The 13705-nt window shown below is 35.6% G+C and overlaps 1 protein-coding gene across 1 annotated transcript in view; it reads right to left on the bottom strand.

Moving 5' to 3' along the window:
• ABCA10 (ATP binding cassette subfamily A member 10) overlaps positions 1 to 13323 on the bottom strand; it is a 59590-nt gene extending 46267 nt beyond the window's left edge. Inside the window, 8 exon segments of the mRNA XM_044745420.2 lie at positions 911 to 1096; positions 1321 to 1462; positions 6210 to 6436; positions 8456 to 8559; positions 8902 to 9066; positions 10894 to 11098; positions 12889 to 13030; positions 13193 to 13323. Coding sequence (XP_044601355.2) covers positions 911 to 1096; positions 1321 to 1462; positions 6210 to 6436; positions 8456 to 8559; positions 8902 to 9066; positions 10894 to 11098; positions 12889 to 12984 — 1125 coding nt within the window. The 5' untranslated portion in view covers positions 12985 to 13030; positions 13193 to 13323.
• Between the last annotated feature and the right edge of the window lie 382 nt (positions 13324 to 13705).

Here is a 13705-nt window from a genome sequence, read left to right on the forward strand (position 1 = left end):
AGATGAACCTGTAAAACTAGAGTTTTAAAAAATGGTGCTCCCTAGATCAATATAATTCATGTTTTATTATCCCTTTCTTCAAAAATGCACCGTAAAGTTGTTAGCAGTAGGGTTACTTTTTACAAATAAAATTATGGTCACAAAAGTGGGAAATGCTATATGAGAAAGTAGAACAACTGAAAAATAGAAATTTGACTGATTATCACAGAAGTTTTAAAGGAGAGGATTTGGAGAAGTGGATGAGCCACCAAAAATAACAGATTCTGGGAAGAGAAACTCAGAGTAGGCAGTGAAACTAGAAGCCACTTAAAGGGAACATAAAAATGCTAAGTATAAGATATTGCAGAACGTTAAAATATTAAATGTGCTGAAGGCTCAAAGAAATTATTTTTAAAGATAAAAATAATAGGTAACGTTCACATAGCATGTATCAGGCACTGTTCTAGTGTTATACACTTATAATAGCACGGGAGTCCTCCCAATGACCCCCATGAGGTCAGTTCTGCTGGCATCCCCATTCTGCAGAAGAAGAAAGTGAGGCCACAGAAGTCAAGTGACTTGCCGAAGGTCATCCAGCTGTTGAGTAGTAGAGCTGAAACTCATTCATGCCATCTGGCCTCACTCATTCCTTATAACCTCCACACTTTACTGCCTCTTTAAATAGGGACATAAATCTGAGCGGTCAGATAATGGGCAATTCCTTTTCTTCTTTAAATTTTCTAGGATTTTACAAATGATCTATCTGCTTTGTTTATTACTTTGATTAAAAAATTCTTTTGTTTATTTAGCTTTCTAACAGCAAAATTTCTTAAACTACAGGGTGATTGATCGACAAGTTTCATGAAGCAATAAACTCTTTGATAATTTTGAAAATCTTATAAATAAGATGATGAAATCATCATGTTCTTACCTGGGCCATCCCAGCAGTGAAGGCGAAAGGGCTGAAAAGACCTAAAACCCATTCCAACGACGAAGGAAGTTGTCTAAACAGTGCCGTGAATCCCAGGCATCCCCAAAATACAGTGAAGAGAAACCCAGCCAAACCGGTGAGGATAGGTTTCTTTATCAACACGCTTAGGAGGAAAGCCAACGTTATCTGAAGGAAGAAAGAAGATTGGTAGCTGGTATATTTTTTCCTTTGAGAATCAGGAAAAGCAATAGTCATCAATTTCTCACATTGCCAAAAAAGCTTTCTCAAAACATAGAGAAAACAGTTTACAAAATTAGTGACTATATCATCGTAATATCCTGAAGAAACATTATTTGCTCATATATCTGAGACCTGAAACAGATTAAGAGCTATATGGTGTGCCAACTCACCAAAGACAGGCCATATAGGATAAAGAGTGTGAATATCACCATGAAGCCAGTCATTACTATAATTTGGATAGATGTTATGACCAGAGCCATAAAAATGGACATAATAAAAATGAAGCCAGCATACATCAATCCCCAGGAGAGCCTAGGATAGAAATAACTGTCAATTCCAAATGTCACATGCTCACAAATATTTGGAGAAGCAATATGCAAAACGGTTAATATAAATTCTGAAAGCAAACATACCAGGGTCAAATTTACTATAAAATTGTGGCTATGTACATTCCAGCTGTGTGATCATGGCAACTTATTTATGGTTTCTCACCCTCATCTGCAAAATGGGGTTAATATGGTAGCTATCTCACATGGTTGTTCTAAGGATAAATGAGATAATGCACATGAAGACTTTAGCTTAACCATTACCATAATTATCTTTACAATTGTAGAATGAATTTTAAAATTAATATAATTAGATAATCTTAATTATCTAGTCAAGTGACTTAATTATGTAGTCAAGTGACTACATAAATGTCAATGGAAAACTAATCATCTCACCTTTAAACTCTCTTATACCAAACCTCCTTAAGGTATACAATTTTTCTGAATGTTTGACTGAAATCTCTGTGGTTTAAGTAAAGCTCATTTCGTTTTTTATTCTTATATGGCTATTGACATTAGCCACTCAATGAATTGTTTTTAAGAATCAGAACACAACAGTCTGCTAGGAAATACAAAACTAAAACAAAGCGAAAGGGGTCATGGGGGTTCAAGCTATACAGCAGTGGCCCAATAGCACAGTACTCAAAACATGGTTGCTTCTGTAATCTGTGGAAATAGACAGAAAGATGTGTTTTACAAAGGAAAAGGACTCTCACTTTTAAAAATTAACCTTTCATGAAAACACTAATAAACTGCCAAGTACTCTCTGGATTTACATAGGGCCTTCAGCTTAAGTGTGAAACTTTGCACTGATAATGCATTTGAAAACCTTTCATATACTCTTTTGTAGTACATATATATAAGTTGTTAACACACAAATAAATAGCATTTTCATGTATATGAACACTAAATGTAACTGATTATGGTTTTCCTAACTTTCTCATGCTTTCCTTACTTAATTTGAAATTTTAAAAATGTTTTATAAATCTAAATACCCAACAATCTTATTCAGTTCATTTTTGAAGGTAGGGTAAATCTTTCATCTATGAAAATATCTACTCTAATAATTAAAAGTATTTTTTGAAAGAGCTGGTCATAGATTGAGGTAAAAAAAAGCATGGAATATAACGATTAGTGAAGAAGAAGAAAACAAATGAGAAAAAAATGGACAACTTTTATGTTCAATGAATTAATAAGAACATGAGACTATATAAATTCCAATATAAGCTTAAAAGCATACACCAAGTCAAATACAATTATTTGCTATAATCCAGGCTTTTGTCATTTATACTTTGCTGATGGGAACATAAAATGGTATACCCACTCTAGAAAACAATTCGGCAGTTTCTTATAAAACTAAACCGCCATACAGCCCAGCAATCATACCACTGGGCCTTTATCCCAGAGAAATAAAAACATCTTCATATAAATACCTGGACGTGAATGCTCATAGCGGCTTTATTTGTAATATCCCAAAAAGTGTTTGTAATACTTCCAAAACTGGAAGCAACTCATATCTTATTCAAAGGTTGAAGGGTTAAACAATCTGAGAGATATCCATACTGTGGAATAGTACTCAGCAATAAAAAGGAATGAATTGTTGATGCACGCAACAACTTGAATGAAATGCCAAGGAACTGTGCTGAGTGAAAAAAATAAACTCCAAAGCTTACATAGTATATGATTCCATGTATACAGCATTCTTGAAATGTCAAAATTATAGAAAAGGAGACCAGATTAGTGCTTACCAGGGGTTAGAGATGGGGGATAGGGAAGACAGAGTTGAATGTGGCGATAATCATGTAACAGGAGAGATCGCTGTGGGATGGAACTGCTCTGCATCTTAACTGTATCAATATCAATAATGTGCTTGTTATATCGTATGATAGTTTTGCAAGATGTTATCACTGGGGGAAATTGAGTAAAGGCTCCTTGGAATCTCTCCAATTATTTTTTACAACTGAGTATGAATCTACTCAAAATAAAATGTTTAATTAAATAAAACTGTAGTTACCTGTAGAACCAAGACTAAACGATGTTTAAAAAGGAGAAAGTACGGTATATACTCTGTCGACGGAGATATAGGACAACTCCAAAAAATTGGGGGACTTGGGGAGAGCATATGGAAAAAAACTATTTTAACTGTTTTCAGTTAATATATTGAAGTACTATTGGTATTGTTAGAGTGTAGTATAGGGACTTCTGGATAAAACAAATGAATAATTAGGGATATTCTAATTCTAATATTCTCTATCTCTCTCCTGGAGAACCAGAATTCTCAATGCGTAAGAAAGGAAATACAGTTGTACTGTGAGAGAGGTTAAGTAAAAGCCCTATAGTGCTACATTTGAATTGTAAGTATCCGTATGCACTCATAAGACATTTATCTTTAATGTGTGTACGTTATTCTATATATAAAATGTAGAATATACATAATTCTTCTATCTCTGTCTGCTGAAGAAGCCTAGAAAAAATGATCAATCCAATAGTAAAGAATATTTCTAGCATACAATGTTCTTGAAACACTTTTTCCAACTAAAAGAAACAGGAGTATCGCATCATGCAAAATAGAAAGGAACCTATAAAAAATCTTACTTAGAATTTTCTCAAAAAGAATAAGAAATCAGCCTGATGCGGCTCCATTTGATCAAAGATAGGACAATTTGAGTTTCAATAAGAATAGAAATTACAATGGATTGAAACATACTAGACTTACGTACATCAATTTATAACGGTATTTAAAAAACTAGTCATCTTTGGAGGTTGTTAGGGAAACAGTTAATTATGTTGAAAACTAATAAAGGAAAAAGTTAAGCAAAAAATTCTGTTTTTAATCATGTTTTATCTCTTTTTCTTCTATTCCACCATTTAAAAAAAATTAGCCCCAATAAGAGCTAATCTTAATTCATGTGTATTTAAACCAAATTCTCTTAATTTTTAAGAAAATTATGGTTCACAGAACTGAAATTACTAGAATTTCATATGAGAGAAATCTACAGTTGGAAATGGATTACTATGAATAATTTTCATGATCTGTTCACAATGTTTTATATGAGAAATTACCCTTAAGATTCTTTGGGAATTCTGCATTCTTGAGTTTTTTTCGAGTTAAGGAGATTATAGCAAAATTTATACCTGATCAAGGAGAAAGTGGAAGACAGTAAAATAAACAAGAGGAGTGGGGGCTTTATAAGAAATATAGCAGTTTACCTCAATACCTGGGATGCCTGCATCTGCTACTGGGGCTGTCTTGGTGGTTAAATTGCCAAAACCATACTTTTTTATGCATATTGTTTCATTTTTAAAATCTCTTTTCCTTGTCTTTGAAGAGAAAAAGGGGTAACGAGCATATTTACACAAACACTCTCCCCAATAACTGATGCAACACTAACTAATTTTTAAAAATCTCTAGCCAGTGCAAACCCTGCTACCTTGCACAGTTCTATCTCTTGAAAACCGTCTTCTGTGTTTTACTTCAATTTGGGGCACTTAGAAAATTGGATCCAAATGTAATACTTATCTCAAAAACACTAAAGACAATAGGGTTTGCATTTCTGTTGGCTCATTCCACCAACAGCTGTTTCTACTGAGGGAAAAATATCCCCTAGTCACTTATCTTATTTTATTAATATTTTCAAGTTATGCAGCAGAGTAGGTAAAAGAATGGGGTTCTCAGGCAACATCTTAACTTTTCTGTGCCTTGGTTTTCTTACCTATAAATTGGAGATAACAGCACCATGAGCTGTGAGTGATCCCTGGCATACAATAAGCTCAATGTTCACTATTATTACCATTATTATTATACGTTATGTCAAAGTCTACAGGAAAAGGGCAATAGATAAATGGATAGAGATATTTCAGGGAAAGAGACAGACAGACAGATTCATTTTACTATGCACCTTACAAGCACCAGGCACAGTCTGTGCCAGGTAGCTTAAACACGTTGCCTCATTTAGTCCTCAATGCCACCCAAAGAATATCTTTATTGAGTAGCTACATGAATTGGCTTCAATAATATTGTGGTAAATTAGTTTACTTTTCAAATTTTTCACTTCCTTCTCCCCCTCTTCACTTCCATGAAGAGAGCATAATTCCCCATATGACTGATCTTGGGCTTGGCTATTTGACTTGCTTTGGCTTCGTGGTGGGCAGAATATACTTCTTTGCCCTCTGAGTTTGGGTTTGTCTGCATGACTTGCATTAAACAAAGGGATTGTATCGGATATGACATGAGCAGGAGCTTGAAACGTGCTTGCATAGTGAGACTTGCCCTCTTGCACTTCTGTGATTGAATGAGAAGAACCCGTTCAGCCAGCCTACTGACCCGAAGAGAAGGAGAGACACACGGAACAGATCTGGATGCAACCTGCACCTTGGATCCAAGCCCAGCCAAGCCCTGACTAGATCCACCAAAATCCAGCTACACCACAGACAAACAAGAAGAATAAGTGATTGTCGTCTGAGGTCACTGGGTTTTGGGGTGATTTTTTATGCAGCATTTTTCTGGCAAGAGTTAACTAATACAAACATATTTTTTTCTTCATCTCAGGGAAGCATAAGCACAAAGCTTACTTATTATCTACTGCCAGCGTCTTAAAATCTAATCCAGGTAAGCTAATTAAATTGAATGCATGCAAGACAAACTTGTGACTGCATCTAATTTCTTTTATAACCTAAAGAGGTTCTCTATTTATTAATGTGTGGTACACAGGTAAGGAAGCATCTTAACTTACCAGAATGCTGACTCTCTGAGACCCATTACTGTCATCAGTTTCTTAAATTTTTTTCTTTCTCTTGTAACATTTAATGATGCAAAGTATACAAAAGGGGAGAAATAAACTACACAAATAAAGATAAACCATTCACTTATAGATCCTCTGTTAAAAATGAAAGGTAAAGTCCTCATATTTATCGCAATAACTGATGTCAGCTCCTCCATCACAGAATGATTTGTTGTGACCTAAACTGGGATTTAAGAAACAAATTTATTATGTAAATTATAGAAAATATATTAGAAAACCATACACATTTGTTTCTTTTCATTTTCAGTATTTGCGTATTTCCATCGTTTTAAGATATGGTGAACTATTAATATCATCAAAATGATCTTGACTTTTGGTATTAATTGATAGTAATTATAAAAGTCATTTGAGAAATTCCTGGGGGTTCTATCATGCACAATATACTGTGATAGGTGATGGAGAGTTAGCAGCAATCCAGACAGAAATACTCCTCACTCTCATGGAGCTTTACATTAAACAACTCGTTTCACAATTACTTGTTAGTTACAATCGAGCAGCTGCATTTAAAGAGAACCAGAGAGTGCTGGGAGAGCAAAAACAGGGAAGGCTTCCCCAAGAAATGACATTTAGACCAAGAGCTGAAGGCTGTGATCTTACCCGAACAAAGATTGTGTGGGAGAGTTGAAGACGGAGAAGAAAATTCTGGGCAGGGGAAATGGCATGCGCAAAGGAAAGAAGGAGCACAGTACATTAGAGGCACAGAAAAGAGGTCCCTGCAGTAAAAAATAGACAGATAAAGAGATAGAGAGAGAGAGACAGAAAGAGAGAGAGAGAGAGGGATGGAGAGTGCGGATGAGGAGGGAGAAATAAACTACTCCCATAGTTCAAGCAGGAGATGATAATGGCTTGGACTGGTGCTGGTGGCAAAGTTGAAGAGAAGTACGTAGATTTGAGCTTAGAATTAACAGGGCTAGACAAGAGATTGGATGTAATGGGTGAGGTCTATTTGGTCGACTACATGGGTGGTTTTGGCGTTCACTGAGATAGGGAAAATTTTAAAAGACTCAGTCACATTTAGAGAAAAACACCCACATTCAGTTTTGAACATATTAGTTTGAATTGTTTATGAGGCATCAAAGTAGGTATCTCCAGTAAACAGTTAGATATGTGGAACTGGAGCAGAGCTCAACAAACTACGGTCCACAGACCAAATCTGGCCCACCACCTGTTTTTGTAAGTAAAGTTTTATTGGAACACAGTCACACTCATTTGTTTATGTATTGTCTGTGGCTGCTTTCATGTTACAACAGCAGAGGTGAATAGCTGCGGTAGAGACAGTTTGGCCCCCAAAGCCTAAAATATTTGCTATCTGGCCCTTTACAGAAAAAGTTTATGTATAAGTTGACATAGGGCTCTTGGAGTTATCAGCATATAAATTGTAACCGAAGTTATGGAAATGAATGACTTTGTCTAGAGAAAGTATATAGGATGGAAAACAATGTCTAGGATAGAACCCTGTAGAGCTACAGATTCAAAGTGGGAGTGTCAATTGGATAAGCTGGCAAGAAGACTGAGAAGGAAGGGAGAGAAAAGTGAAGGAAAACAAGGCAAATGCTTATGTTATTTAGTTAAACGATCAATTAAGGAAAGGAATGAAAAATGGCAGTTGTTAATTGACGTGGGAGTTGTTGCTGACCTTAGAAAAAGCCATTTGGTGGTGTGGTGGGCATAGAAACCACAGTGAGTTGAGTTGAGCCTAAGGGAAGACAATCCTTTCATGAAGCTTAGCCGTTAAGGGAAAGGAGCTAGAATACTTGCTTGAGGAGAAAATGAGGGAAGGCCTTGATAATAAGTGAAGAAATCAATAGTTTTAAACCTCAAAGAGAAGAATCTAGTTTAAAAGGGGAAGTTGAAGAAAGAGCAGACAGAAGGGAAAACCCATTGCACGGCTTTCCCAATAATGTTGGAAGGGATGAAATCCCAAGAATTGAGGACGGACACTAGGGATGGGCAGATGAACAGGATGGGTGTAGTGAGTAGTAGTTCTACAGTTTTACAGAGTTTGTGTTGGGAAGTTGAGAGGTACTCTCATCTGACAGCTTCTATTTTCTCTAAGAGTGAAAGGCAAAGTATCATCTACCAAGAGTGTAGGGGCAAGGTAGAGCATGAGACAGAAATTGGAAGGGAGGGAAAAAACACAGAAGATTTAAAATAGGTCTTTGAAGGTAGGCACTTACTTCTATAATTGCAGCATTAATTGCAGTTTGAAAAGCCACAAACCCTCTTTGCCAGAATGTTGTCAAGGAACAAAAAGGTTCATCTCGATCAGCCCAACAGTGTTCTTCAAGGAAAAAGAAAAATATTCCCATCATTAGGAGCTGGAGTCAATTACTGGAGTTAATATTTTAACTTAGGCTCTAAAGTAAAATAAATGTCTCCTCAGAGCCTATGATTACACAATCTAGAGCATTTTTAAAGCACTCTGCAAAACTGGAAGAAAGGAGAATATTACTGGGTGGTTGCCAAAATAATGAGATTCTTCCTGTAGTGAAGACCGATCAAGTTCAGAAATAAAAAGTATATTGCTACTTTTCTTCATTTTACTAACGTTTCTATCAGTCATGCCCAACTGGGGATTTGACGAAGTAGCAAAAAAGATTGGAATCAATTCTCACATAGTTACCTGAGTATTCCAAGTGTTCTTTTATAATTGGGATTCCGTACCCCCAAGGAAACTTCAGCCGATATGAAAAAGAATCATTAAACACAACTCCCACCATTTCGGGGTGTTTTTTTGCGAGTACTATATCGATGGTTTCTTCATCAGGAGTCCCAATGACTGTTCTTCCTGACATGTATGAAAAACATAAATAATCATACAAACTTATTACTAGAAGACACAAAACCAAGTTGCAATTGTTTAGGTTTTCCATAAAATTATGGGTGTTAAACACTATCCCTAAATAGGTGCCTCTAAGTTAAGGGCTGAAAGTCTTTTCTATTGATCTAAGTTCAGTGTAGATATGTGAAAAGAAATGTGAATGATGTATTGTTTTTTTAAAAACCAATTTGCAGCATATTTTTTTAGTGTGCTCCCATTTTGGTAAGGAAAAACTGAATTTGTGTGCCTATATGCATATAGAAACATATATATATATATATGACCATGTGTATGTGTGCATACATATTATCCTAAAAAGACACACACAAATCTAAATGAGAGGTGTAGAAGGGGAGGAAGTGGTGGATAGGCTAGAATGAAAGCAAAACTTCTCATTTTTTTGCTTCATGCAAGTTCATGCTTGGCTTGCTTTTAGGCTATCTATTACTTTGGTGATTAAAATAATTAAAAATTAAAAAGAAAAAATATTTTAAATAATCAACAGAAATACTTGAGAATTTGGTGGGGTTTTTCCCTGCCAAGATTATAAACTGATTTCTACCCCATGAAAATAGTATGCCAGTAGAAATAAATTGCATGCAAAGAATCAGAGTACAAAAATCACAAGTACAGTTACAATCCGCCTATAGATTCTTTGGAGTCAAGAACACTCTCTAAGAATTAAGCTTATAACATTCGTAATGGATGAATTTACAATCTGCAGAAGAAATCCACCCAACAGATGGTTAATAAATCTGTTACTAATGCAGGCTTTTGAAACCTCTGAAATCCAATTTATGCTTTCCTTTTTTAATACTTTCTTATACTTTCATGTATTATGTTCTAAAATTTGTATTAATTTTAACAGTGTTTAAATCTCACTCAGGGTGATGTCTACATGGAAAAGAAAAGCTATTCATTTGTACACTGGCTATATCTTTCAAAACTGCTCATCCTTCCAAACATAGAATAAGGCTGTGAAACTTTTATGAGGACAATGCTAATTTCACTGATTTTCTCTAAAGGTATACAAATACTGTCAAGGTCAGACATGAATACTTGTGCCCAAGAGCAAGAGTTAGGTAAACGTAGAATGAGACAGAGTGAGAGGGCTGTAATTGGGACAGGCTGGCGTGGTAGCTGGAATTGGGTGTTTACGGGTGTAGACTCCAATGAGCCATGAGACTGTAAGGCTGAAAGCAGCACACAGCTTGCACTGGGCCCACAGGAAGGCTAGTCTCTGAGGTTTTTGTAAACGCTTCCTGAGTTAAAAAGAGATGAGGTAAATGATCAAATGGAGGAAGCATAGAGAGTGAGATCAGGGTTGAATCAACACTAGTCAGGCAGAGTACATGAGCAACGTGGGTAAGGGAGGCAGGCAGAAGTCAGAGCTCCAGAAGCTTCAATGAAGAATCACAAAACAGGGGAAAGTGGCCAGAGATGAAAAGCGAAATTATCTAGGATAGGGTCCAACCTTCGTTTCTTACTCCAGCCTTACTTTATGGAGTATACATCATACTCACAACGACTCACAACATCATGGATTTCAAAGATGAGAGAGATGAAGGGTATATGTGCTAATTCAAAAGCCCCCAATTAAAACTATTTCACTTCTCACCCACCTACCCTTAGCCCCACACTAACCCCTGTGCTACATGTGGAATCAGGATCTTTGCCCTGGTTGAGAACCACTGACCCATAGGTGGGGTTGAAAAACTCAGTTTGCAAAACAAATTTCAAATTAAACATGTGTAGGTTGCCTAATAATGAAACATTGGCCACTGGACAACACACCTTTCACAAAAGAAGCCAAAGCCATCTTATCCATTATCTTCCGCGTCATGTTAGTTACTGCGGTATATGCCACCACTAGATCGGAGTCATTAAATTGATCCATACGTCCCAGAACATGAGGAGGCTGTTCAGGAAAATGGGTAGCTCTGAAGAATTCCGAAGAGAGGCACAAATATAGCCCAAGAAGCAACGATATTGTCCATTCCTTCAGTGAATGAAAGAAAAATGAACCAACTTATAATGTGGTCCAGAACAGTGAGAAACATTCAAACATATTTTAGGACAGAAAGTATTGTCATTGAGCACGGCTTCGTTTCACTCTCCAATTTTTTCCTTTCTGGAATACTATCTAGCCTTTAAAGAAAACATCATTTCAAAAACATATGACTTTGAGATACTATCAAATATGTCCATTGATCTTAACCTAGTAACAGGGCACCCTAATAGTAAGACCACTGTTGATTATATGCCCTCATATGTGACGTAATATAAGTATATAGCATCACATATGAGATGTTCTTGTCAAATTATTTAACCTGAAGTTAATCATATTTTTAGATCTAACTTCCTGTTTACAGGACATATGGATGGTAAAGAAATGAGTTAAATGAAAGCATGAAGAAGCAATCAGATAAGACAGAACACAGATATTCAACAAGATAACTGCTTTAGTCTCATTGGTTCCTAATTTAAACAAACCAACTTTAAAAGATGTTTTTGGGCAACTAGACTTTGGTAGTAAACACGATGTAGTCTATACAAAAGTCGAAATATAATGATGTACACCTGAAGTTTATATCATATTATAAACCAATGTTACCTCAAAAAAATCAAAATAAAAAAATTAAGTAAAATAAATTAAAGGCATTTTGCAGAAAATTTAGAAAATTGAATTTGTACATGCAATTAAATGATTATATAACATTATTACTACCTTTGTGAAGTGTATTAGGGGTTATGTAGAAGAGTATGTCCTTGATTTTTGTAGATGCTAGCTGAAGTATTTAGCAGTGAAGTGTCATATATCTTGAAAGAGGGGGAGGGTAGAGAGAAATGAAGCAAAGACAGCAAGATGTTAATAGTTGTCATCTGTTGTGGGTGAATAGGATAGGAAGTGAGTTCATTGGACAAATATTTCTATATTTTGAGATTTTAAACATTTTTAATAAGTTTTTTAAAAAAACTCTAGCAGGGGATCATTATAAATTTACTCTTTGTCAATATAACAACTGAAATATTAGAATTTAATTGCTTCAAAAGCTATTGCAGAGAATGAAAAGAATTATGTGAACTCTGCTAGCATACACCGAAATGCTACTTGCTATTTTAAAAACCGAATGCAGCCTCTATGTGGCCAAGGCAGTCCCAGATATATCTCATGGGAACATATAGCCAATCTCTTCACCCTAGTGTCCACATCCTTATTCTAGAAACTCAACAGAATGCAAAAACACTGACAGTCAGTGATCTGGCCCCCTGAAACCACTCTATGTTTACAAAAAGCACAGTGTTGAAAAGAGATCCAAAAAAAGTTTCCTAATTTTTGCTCATAGATGTTTTTCCCCCAGACCTACAAATTAACAAAGTCTTAATCAAAATGCCCCCAGTATAGCGCTGTGGGCTGCTCATTTAAAAATCTATCTCATTTTGTCTAGCTTATTTCCTTTTTTTCCCCCTACCACCAAAGTTGGCTCAGAGTAAATTAGAACATCTCCACAAAATTCAAGGGGATTAATTATTTGGAGAATGGCTAGTGCTATTCAATAAACTATTACTTTATTTTTCAGGAGCTGTCATATGAGTCCTTTGGTTATGAATATTATCCTATTCTGCACTATATCTTATTCTGCAATATTTGCAAAATATTGTATTTAGAATTCCAACTCAACTAGCATCAAGAATTTGTGAACACAAAACAAATAATAAAGATAAGATAATACTACATGATGGATTTGCATTAACTAAATATGGAAAAATATATATTGTAAACCATACCAATAAGCTCTCTTTTTTCATTCTCCATTTTTTAAGAAAATTCTTGTACAGAAGGGCCTGCGTTTGTTGACACACGCTTATCTCCTTTTTAATCATTTTGTCCTGTTCGTTGAGAGAGAAGGTAAATATTGTACAGCAATAACTAGAAGAAAAAAAGACCAAAACAAGTCCAATTACAAAAAAGCTTGTGAACACTTTGAAAACACAGGTTCAGATACACTAATTTAATTCCTTCTTTGACATTGCAGTAACACATTCCATAGGAGTTTTTTAGCAGCAGGAAGTATTAATGAATGTAAAGTACCTGTCAGCTGGTATTTCTCTCCAGGCTCCTATGGCTAGGAGAGAGGTGAGGACGATGGTGTGGGAAGTCTCTCCCCTCTTGTCTCAAAATTCACTTTTTTCTGCCAAGTCTTAACATTACAGCAATCTAAAGTAAATCAGTGAATAAGATGCTAGTAATGTTTAGAATCCAAAAACGCTTTGCCCTTTACATAGTTTAAAAAAAAAGTATAACAAGAATAAAATTATCTCCAGTTTCTTTTCAGTCAGAGATTTGCCCACAAGCAGTCTGAATTTGAACGGCACGCTTTTGCACACTTACTTAATATCTAGGTAACTTCTGAGTAAAGGAAAGTTGAATCACATTACAGTCATTCTCAGAACCCAAAGAGCTAATTCCTCCTCTCTAAATTCATGGGGCCCTCTTATGAAGTCAGTATGTAAGATACATACAGATGAAAACCAAAAACATTAGCCAGCTAATATGACTGGAGTAATTGATTTTAGGTCAGCATATGTAACAGGGATCCTTCTG

The sequence above is a fragment of the Equus asinus genome, chromosome 13 (genome assembly GCF_041296235.1).
Source record: "Equus asinus isolate D_3611 breed Donkey chromosome 13, EquAss-T2T_v2, whole genome shotgun sequence".
Lineage (NCBI taxonomy): Eukaryota > Metazoa > Chordata > Mammalia > Perissodactyla > Equidae > Equus > Equus asinus.